We start from the raw sequence: 10,430 nt of genomic DNA, 5'->3' as shown, positions 1-10,430 counted from the left end.
TTGCTGTCAGACAACATGCTGAGTTGGAACCTGCCTGAAGTCTTCTGGCAGCTGTCTGTATTCCCTTTTTGTCCCCTTTCAGAGAAAGGGAGATGTTTTATGCCACAAAGGTTGTTGGACCCCAAAGTCCTTTTCTGCGCAGGGACATTGGGAATTTCACTGCCAGTAGCGTGTCAGCATTCATTCAGTGCTGGAAGCTACCCTCATTCTCCTCTTCAGTGCCTGTACAGATCTGAGTTAAAATGCAGCTCTTGGCGCCAGGTCTGAAGCTCAGTGCCGCTCCTTCTTCCCAGGAGGTGTGTAACTTACTGGTTGTGCTGCTGAGGTGTGAATTTGCCCTGGCAACTCCTGGGGCATCTCCAGGCCACTGTGTTCCTTTCCCTGGCTGCGGCCTCAGGAAAACTGTGACCGCCACTCTCTTTCTCACATTGTAAACCTGCTGCTGTGCCGTGACAAATCCTTAATCCTGCCTGCTAGGGTCAGCTTCCTGGAGGCAGATATTGTTGTCTTCCTTGCCTTTTTTTTCCCCCTATTGTTTGTACTCCAGATAGCTTAAAAAGAATGATGCTACTGCTTGCCCTTACTGCCATGGCCTGCAAAAATGTGCAAATTAAAAGCATTTGAGAAACTTTAAAAATGAAATGCTAATAGAGGTGAAGTGCCTGCAGGATGGGATAGTCTGTGGTCAGGGACTGTCAAAACCAGAAATTTTGGGTACTGGTGAGTTTTATTGGGCTTGCCTCCATGCTAGGCTTATTGTGCAAGGTGTTTAAGATGACAATGCCCTCACCTGGAGGGACCCCATTAGAATTGGGGGAGTCTACAGGCAAACAAAGACCAAAATTTCACTTGGAGGCAAAGGCTTGCCTTTTGCAAATTAACTTGTAGAACACCTAAAAGTTAACCTTTTCTATAAATCCACATAAAATTAAAGTATGTATGATGTAGGTCTCTAAAAATGGATGTGAATAAATCAGCTGGGGTTTGTCGCTTTCTTTTTTTCTTAGAGTCACCACGATGCCTGGGTTTCTTCCGGTGACTGCTGAATCCTGCTGGCCCAAAGATGTGGGAATTGTTGCACTGGAAATATATTTTCCCTCTCAGTACATGGACCAGACAGAGCTGGAGAAGTATGATGGTGTGAATGCTGGCAAATACACCATTGGGTTAGGCCAGTCAAAGATGGGGTTCTTCTCTGATCGGGAGGATATCAATTCTCTCTGTTTGACTGTGGTTCAGAAGCTCATGGAGAGGAACAGCCTTTCCTATGACTGCATCGGGAGATTAGAAGTTGGAACAGAGACAAGAGTTGATAAATCAAAATCTGTAAAGACTGTCCTGATGCAACTTTTTGAAGAATCTGGTAATACGGATGTAGAAGGAATCGACACCATGAATGCATGCTATGGAGGCACTGCTGCTCTCTTTAATGCTATTAATTGGATTGAATCTAGTTCTTGGGATGGTAAGTTCAGGGTATTTTTTTGAAAAGTTGCATCAGTCTCTATTTCTGAGTAGTATGCCTTGCAATTACAGTGTTTGTGTTCAACCATATAAAATTCAGATGGTAAACTCTTGTATGCTTCTGAAGTCTATCTTAAATGCTCTGGGGATTTGCCACTAGTTCAGTTCTAGGCAAAAAATAGCAACATGGATAATCATCACGGTTTTTTCCTCTAAATCTTGGTGGCTGCCAGGACTGAAGAGCCTATTAATCCTGGAGTCATCTCCTCTATAACCAAAGTCTAAAGTTGCTGATGGGTATTAAAATGTATTACATTCTCGTCTACTTTTCATACTTCTGTGTTTTTCACAGGACGCTATGCACTTGTTGTTGCTGGAGACATCGCTGTGTATGCCACTGGAAATGCCAGACCAACAGATGGAGCTGGTGCTATTGCTACGCTAGTTGGTCCAAATGCTCCGTTAATTTTTGAGAGAGGTTAGTCCTGTGAGTGTTGTGAAATGTAAATTCTCGCCGAAAATAAGTGGCAGAGATATTTATAAAGGTTTAATAAATATTTATTTACACTATATTACAAGTGATATACAATTGCTATTTACAGGTTCTAATATTCAGTTGGAAAGAATCAATTCTGCAGAATGTATACATACAGGCACTTTAAATAGTTTGAGGAAATCTATAAATTTAGAAAGTGAAACTAACTCAGAAAGAGGTAAGGGGGGGGGGGGGGTTAGTTCTTGCCGGGGATCGGCAAGCCCACAAACAGGCAGTTTGCACAAACTACTACAGAAACTCTATGAGGAAATATTTATCTTACTCGCTAACTGAAGAAACTTCACGAGATCTTTTCTTAATACTGTTTTATATTCCTGGAAATTGTAGCACGGATGTATCGTAATAAAGCAGTTGAAATGGCGCCGACCGTGTGGCGCTGTGCCGCGTGGTTGCGGCTCCTCTTGGAACAAAAGGGTCCTGGAAGATTGCCGGTGAACACGGAGGCTTTGCAAGGCAGTTCGTGGGATGCGCTGTGTAAAACAAGCTTGCCGCCACAGGGGAAAAAGACTTGTTGCTGCGGTTGCAGGATGCAGCCAAAAGTGGCTCCTCTGCGAAGCTGGGGCGACCCTTTCTGCGGTCTACGGAGATCGGCTGGGGAGGTGCCAGTCCTTGCCGGAACGATGTCCTCACCTCAGGGCGGCTGCGGAGATCCGGGACGGGCGGTGAGCTCGCCGGTCAGTCAGGCAAAAAGCGGCGATCTGCAGCAATGCACTCGAACACGCCTGTTATAAACGATCCTCACACTTTACAGTTTTAAGAATGAGGATATTTTATTCTGAGTAAAATAAGTAAAAGCAGCGCTGGGCATCAGGGGGGCTTCTCCTGCCCCTCCTCCGAGACGCACTGACCAGACCCTGAGGCCCCATTTTTATGGTGTGTGAATTTCGCACCATCAGCAGTTTCTTATCAGTTCCTTTTTATTGCTCATCCAATTGGGTCTTTTACGATGAAAGCCGATGGTCTTTTTCAGATGTCCCTCTTCTGATCCTGGTCTTTGCACATGCTCAGTTAATACATCACGTAGTACTATGTTCTTTATCCTTGTGCCGCCTGGTTCCACTACCTAACTTGGCAGAAACCGTTCAAGATAAGATATATAAGGGTTATGTCATGGGGCCCTGATGCTACACACAGCTGTACATTGTAACTAAATCTCTACAAATCCAAGCATGCTTTTTTTACATTTTAAGCTCTACACTATATAATTAGCAAATAACTCTTTTCTTACTTATTACAATTCCCACTTTTACTTTTTCCAAGGAATCATTTATTTGTGAATTATATCAGCAAGTTTGTGTCGGTGTGAGCTGAAATCCCCCCCCCACCAACAAGTAACCAGGCTAGCCCAGTCTGGAAGCAAATGAAGACTGTATTTACAAGCAGAGAAATGCAATGAATATGTACAAATATACAAAATTCACAACATCTACAAATATATACAATCAACAGAAAAGCACAACCAATCTCCCTTTGCTTCCCCCCAAGGGGACCCTCCCAAAGGGGCCTCTCTCTCTCCCAGGAGCTTCCCCCCAGACCCCCCTGGACAGAGAAGCAGAGTTAGTTAAGCAGAAAGTTGTTAACTTAGCTGCCAAGGTCAGTGTGTTATCTTCAGCCAGAAGAGAAGAAGAAGAAAACAGCAGCCAGACAGCCCAGCAACTGCCCCGACTGCAGAACGCAGAATGTGCAGAGTGCCCACTTTGTTTTGGGCAATACTTCTTAAACATTTCTATCTATCCAATGGAGGTGTTTAGAACAATCAGTATTTTGTTTTCTTACACCCAATAGTGATTTATTTACACTCTTTCACTTTCTCTGTTCTGAACTTTGCAAGGAAAAATTACAAAGACAGTTTCAAACCATCACAAAGTTATATCTCCAGACTCTTTGAAAGTTTCTCAAAGAGAGATAAAGCTTCTGAAGCTGCTTCCAGAGAAATACTGGTTTCAGTGGTGGGTTCTAGTTCACGTATAATCATCAAATTTACTTTTTCAATCCTTTGGTTAACAAAAGATATTAGTTTATTAATTATACAGGGACCAAAAGTCAATGCCAATAACATTATTATCAGAGGTCCCATAAGAGTCGATAATAAAGTGGTTAACCAAGGGGATTGATTAAACCAACCCTCATACCAAGATTGAGTATTTTCCCATTCCTTTTTTCTTTTTTCCAAACCCTCTCACACTTTTCCCAGTGAATCCCTTACCACTCCAGTATGATCAGCATAAAAGCAGCATTCTTCCCCCAAGGCAACACATAAGCCTCCCGCTTGTAGAAACAATAAGTCTAGTCCCCGCCTGTTTTGTAAGGCCACTTCTGATAGGGATGTTAATGACTTTTCCAAATATGAAATGGATTTCTCTATTCGTTCTAAATCTTCATCCACAGCTGCTCTGAGTGATGATAACCCTTGTTTTTGTTGGATTAAGGATGCTGCCCCAGTTGCCGTTCCTGCAGTGCCCAGTCCCATTAAGGTAGCAATGGTAATTGCAGTAATAGGTTCCCTTTTAGTGATTTTGTGATTCCTATTTTCCCAATACACAGACATGGTCTCTTCAGTATGGTACAAGATTCTTGGTAAAATCATTGCTAATACACAATATTCTTGCTTCAGCATTAAAGTTTTGTTTGACACACATGGAGTTATTCCAGTCCTGGAGCAGATCCATTTAGTCCCATTTGGGTCTATATACCACAAGAAATTCAGCTCCCGTCTATCCCTACTTGTACACACATCATTTATTATATCAGGGGGTATTTGTCCTATACACTTACCCTTGCCTTTAACCTTCCCATCCTTTCATTATGATTCCAATTGCATTCAGATGGGTTTGAGAGATTGCTACCTCTATATGTCACATTTATTCCGATAGCCTCATAAAATGGGGGCCTAACATCATAACATAACCAGCGATGTTTAGTTTTGTTGGGATCAGTATTGTTCAGAGCAACATAGGAGGCCTGCATCATTTCCCACAATGGATCAGAATATTCCCTCATAACAGGGGGGCTAACTGTGGAATTTCCAGTTCCCCTAATGGTGGATTTTCTAATCTCTCTCGTATTGTTCCTGTCATTAACTTTTCCAGTAAGTACTTGGTTAGGTCCTACCACTTGGGAAGGAGTGACTTCCTCCTTCTTTATGAGTATTAGGCCTCCCCTATCAGTCCCTGGTTCCCAGTATCTAAATCCCCAAGTCTTTCCTAGTAACCATCCTTGATTCATAGGGTCGGTTACATTTAGTACCAAATATTGACAGGCGCTCCGGCCTCTACTCCAGTTAAACTTCGAAGGCTTACACCCTGGGGGCCCCCATCCAATCTTTAGAAAAGGGTCCTTATTCCTTGGGGTCCATGTTGTAGCAATAGAAACACAGTCCCAATGGGCACAATAATATTGATCAGGAACATTACAATAGCTTTTCCCTGGGTTACTACTGGGACACAAATAATATTCTTTCTCCTTCAAGCAGGGTTGTATAGGAACTAAATCACAATGGTGGGTAGAGAAGCTGGGGGCACCAGGGGTGACCACAGCTTTAATGACCTTCCGGTCTTCCCATCTAGATAATGTCCACTTAAAAGACCGATGTAAATCATTTGGTACCACAGTGTCCAGTAATAGACCTATTAAAATGCCCCCTACAAGGCTCATGTTAGGTCTCCACACTGATATATCTCTCTGCCTTCCCATTGCCTACTCCTTAGCAGGGAGCAGTGGGGTATAAGTTCTTCTCGGCAGCAGTAGATATTCTTCAGGGACCTTTTAGTTGTAATAGTCGGAGCCTTTCTTCTACTTGTTCTAAGAGGGGGTTAGGTCTCCTGGACACTCTAGATAGTTCCCACTCTTGCTCACTTGATTCTCCTATCTCTAAACTTGTTAAATTATGGCAACACTTATCCAGTACCCACGATCCTCTAACTCCTTTTACATGAGTTACTAACCTCTGCAGTTCCCAAGCAAATGCTATCAAATTTTGATTTTCTCTGTTTTCCACTACATAGGCCCAATTTTCGATTATACTCTCCTCAGGAGCCCCGTGGTGATTAGTCCAGTGAGATTCAAACACCCTCACTGCATGTGGTTCCAATGTTTCAAGCTGATACTGATCCCAACAACTTGAACATACACCCTGTATAATAACAAATACCCTATTTATCCAATATATACACTTACATCCACCACAATAAAATTTTACCCAATAGCTACAATTTTTCTCACCACAATCACAATTCTGCTTTAGTTTTCTATGAACGTGTTTATTTGTCATAAAGTGATAACAATTTACAAGCAGCTCATGGGCAGTGGTTATAATTTCTTGAGCCCAAAAAGGGGGATTTACCACTTCCCCTATTAATTCAGTTATTAATGGAAGTAACACTCGGCGATAGCGGTGACTCTCGTATTTATATTCTTCAGTGGCTGTCAATTGTATCAGGTTCATCCAGGTTCAGGCCTTAGAGAATTTCAGCTTCAAAGGATCGTCACTAGCAGTAACTTTCCACTTTTCAGGACATATCAGGCCCTTTACCCTGCTGATGTGGGTCCATCCTCTTTCAGCGGTGCGGACTGCCGAATCTGTTGTAAGCAATACAAGAAAAGGACCTTCCCATTTAGGGGTTAATGTGGATTCTTTCCACACTTTGATTAACACACTATCTCCAGGTTGGAGGATGTGGGTTGCTAGGTCTAGGGGTGGTCTCTGAGTTACTAGCCCCTTTTTCCTTAATTCTTGTCTCCTTTTCATCAAGTTTATTATAAATTCTTGCAAAATTTTATCTTTCACCCTTGGATGTTCTAATGGAACTTCAAAATCATAGGGCATCCCATACAGCATTTCAAAAGGGCACACCCCAACATCCATTCTGGGTTGAGTTCGAATATGTAATAAGGCTAATGGTAAACACTTCACCCAACTCATTTTTGTTTCCATCATTAATTTTGTAAGATGTTTCTTTATTTCCCCATTCATATGCTCCACATTTCCAGAGCTTTGGGGCTGCCACGGAGTATGGTATTCCCACTTAATTCCTAGAGCCTCCATCACTTCCCTTATTATTCTAGATGTAAAATGGGATCCCCTGTCTTAATCTATGGCTGTTACTAACCCACAACGAGGGATGATTTCCTCTAACAGTATTTTGACTACTGTTCTAGCATTAGCTCTTGCCACAGGGAATGCTTCCACAAAGTGGGTTAGGTGATCTACCAGTACTAATAGGTGTTGATATCTCCCAACCTTGGGTAAATCAGTAAAATCTACCTGTATCCTCTCAAAGGGTCTTTTTGCCAACTCTCTTCCTCCTAATACTCGTTCCCTCAACTGTCTCTTATTAACTCGTTGACAGGTTAAACAGCCCTCTATCATTTTCTTTGCTATCCCGTATATCCCTACACAGGCATATTTGGACTCAAACTGATCCACTAGGGCTTGTATTCCCCAATGGGTTTGAGTGTGTAATTTTTCTATAATTCCCCTAGCCAGGCCTTTTAGTATTACCTCCCTTCTGTCAGGTAAAATCCATTTACCTTCTTGTTACATAGCTCCCATTTGAGATACCTTCTCTTTTTCCTTCTGTGTGAAACTAACCACAGTTTCTGGATTCATTGGGCTTACACTCATATTCAATAAAGCCACCCTTTTTGCTTCTTCATCAGCTAAGTTATTTCCTTTAATTGTCTCAGCTATCCCTTTCCGATGTCCTTTTATATGGACCACTGCTATTTGTTTAGGTCCCCTTAAAGCCAACAGAATTTCTTTTATAAGCGTTTCATGCACCAGTCCCTTTCCTTGACTATTCAAAAGTCCCCTTTCCTCCCAAATTTTTCCAAAAGTATGTACTATCCCATATGCATATTTGGAGTCGGTATAGACTGTTCCCACCTGATTCTTTAATAATTGTAATGCCCTCAGTAAAGCATATAATTCACAAGCTTGGGCTGACCATTGTTTACACAGGGGCCCTGACTCCACTACCTGAGATGTTTTTCCATTTATGATTGCATATCCTGATTTTCGCTTTCCTTCTACTACTCGTGAGGACCCATCTATAAACAGCTTCTCTCCCTCAGGCAATTCTTCCTCTTCCAAATCTTCCCTTACCTTAGCTTGTCTTTCTATGAGTCAAATGCACTCATGGGCCAAGTCTGAATTAGGTTCTCCATATAGGAATTGAGCAGGATTTAATGCCCCTGTGGTTTGTAATGTTAATTTAGGTGAATGTATCAAAATTCTCTCATACTTCAAGAGCCTGCTATCAGTTAACCACTGATCAGCCTTCTGGTTCAGTATTCCCCTAAGGTCATGAGGAGTATATACTATCAGTTCCCCCTCTAAGGTAACTTTTTTGGCTTCTTCTATTAACAAAGCTGTGGATACCACAGCTTGCAAGCAAGTAGGCCACCCTTTACTAACTGGATCTAACAACTTTGAATGATAGCCTATGGGTTTCTTATGTCCTGCCCAGTCTTGAGTTAAAACTCCATAAGCAGTTCCTTCTTCTGTATTAACATATAAAAAGAAAGGTTTCCTTACATCTGGTAAACTTAATCCCGGAGCTTCAACAAGGTCTGATTTTAAAATTTTCAATTTCATATCATCTTCCTGGCTCCACTTCAGCAAACCATCTTTAGTTAATTTTTCATATAAAAAAATTACTTTCTTACTATAATTCTCAATCCACTGTCTACAATATCCTAATAATCCCAAGAGTTGCTGGATTTGCCTTTTAGTTTTTGGTGGTAGCAAGTCCAGTATCCCCTGTATTCGTTGAGGATCTAATAATTTTTCTCCCTTGTCTAGCCAGTGACCCAAATATTTTACCTTCTCTTCAGTAATCTGCAGTTTTGATTTTGAAACCTTTAATCCTTTAAGGCTGAGAAAATTCAATACCTTAATACTCGCCTTCCTCACCTTTTCTTGTTCTTTTCCTGCTAGCAACAAATCATCCACATACTGCAAGAGAGTCACTTCAGGATCCACCTCAAAATCCTGCAATACCTGCTCCAGAGCTTGCCCAAAAAGGTTGGGGGACTCTGTGAACCCCTGAGGCAATAGTGTCCATCTCAATTGTTGGGTTTTCCGAGTGTCTATATTTTCCCATTCAAATGCAAAATAGTCCCTACTTTCTCTTTTTAACGGACAAGCCCAAAAAGCATCCTTTAAATCTATCACACTATACCAAACATTCTCTGGAGATAATTTGCACAATAAGGTATATGGATTTGCTATGACTGGAAATCGAGTGAGGGTTCTTTGATTCACCGCCCTCAGATCCTGAACTAACCTGTAAGTTCCATCTGGCTTCCTAACGGGTAATATTGGAGTATTATGAGGGGACATACAAGGCTCCAATAGCCCTTGTGCTAACAATCTATCAATTATAGGTTGTAATCCTCTTTTAGCTTCTTGGGAAATTGGATATTGTCGGACTCGTATTGGTTCTGATGGGGTTTTGATGGTGACTTCTAATGGTTCAATATCTAATTTCCCCGCTGAGTCTGGTGTGTACCAAACTTCAGGATTTATTTCCTTTTCATCTTCCACGGTTAGAGTGTATAGTTTTATTTTTATTCCTTGTTTATTACTTTCCAAATTTATTCCTAATTGTACCATTAAATCCCGTCCTAGCAAATTATATTCTGTCTCTGGGACCAATAAAAAATTTCCTAAGGAAAATTTAGTAGGAGACTCAATTTCCACCTCTTTAATGAGGGGTACTTTAAAAGGTTCTCCTTTCGCCCCAATTACCTGTATTTTTTCATGAGATTCCTTACATCCCTGGGGAACATTTTGTATGGTAGATCTTTCTGCTCCTGAACCTACCAAAAATGTAAATTCTTGTTGCTGGGGACCCAGTTTTAATTTTATCAAGGGCTCCTGGATGTTACGAGTCCCCAGCAAATAGAGCCCCTGACCTCCCTAATCTTCCTGAAACATTTTTTCATCCTGCAACCGTTTTCTACAGTTGCGTTTTAAATGACCCTTCCCCTGGCAATAATAACACTCAAATTCTTTCTGGGCTTCAGTACCCCTCTGGGAAGACCTGTTATTTCTCCTTTTCAAGTCTGTCCCCTGCTGGTCTTTTTCTCGTACTGCCGCAGCAAAAATCCTGGCTTGCTTCTTCTGGCTTTCTTCCTCTCTTCTTACGTATACCTTCTGCGCTTCACGTAACAATTCATCTAATCCCCTTTCCTGCCAATCTTCTAATTTCTCTAACTTTTTCCTAATATCCACCCATGATTTGGCCACAAACTGAGTTTTTAATAAAGCCTGCCCCATTGCTCCATCAGGATCTACTCCCGAGTAAAGTCGGAAGGATTTCCGCAGTCTTTCTAACCACTCGGTGGGGGTTTCATCTTTCTTTTGTCTTTCATTAAAGGCCTTATCAATATTTTGTCCTCAGGGCAC

The 10,430-nt window shown here is 41.7% G+C and overlaps 1 protein-coding gene across 1 annotated transcript; it reads left to right on the top strand.

The window, feature by feature from the left end:
• Positions 1-1,017: 1,017 nt before the first annotated feature.
• Positions 1,018-1,947, top strand: LOC128980391 (hydroxymethylglutaryl-CoA synthase, cytoplasmic-like). Its single transcript, XM_054398861.1, has 2 exons — positions 1,018-1,465; positions 1,817-1,947. Exons 1-2 carry the CDS (start codon positions 1,018-1,020, stop codon positions 1,945-1,947), a joined length of 579 nt encoding a protein of 192 aa, XP_054254836.1.
• The last annotated feature ends 8,483 nt before the right edge of the window (positions 1,948-10,430 follow it).

The sequence above is a fragment of the Indicator indicator genome, unplaced genomic scaffold (assembly GCF_027791375.1).
Source record: "Indicator indicator isolate 239-I01 unplaced genomic scaffold, UM_Iind_1.1 iindUn_scaffold_152, whole genome shotgun sequence".
Lineage (NCBI taxonomy): Eukaryota > Metazoa > Chordata > Aves > Piciformes > Indicatoridae > Indicator > Indicator indicator.
This window is presented reverse-complemented; position numbering and strand designations above follow the sequence as displayed.

Coding starts and splice junctions, on each gene's coding strand:
- LOC128980391 (XM_054398861.1), top strand. CDS start 1,018: ATGCCTGGGTTTCTTCCGGTGACTGCTGAATCCTGCTGGCCCAAAGAT. Junction 1,466..1,816: donor TGAATCTAGTTCTTGGGATG/GTAAGTTCAGGG, acceptor TGTTTTTCACAG/GACGCTATGCACTTGTTGTT.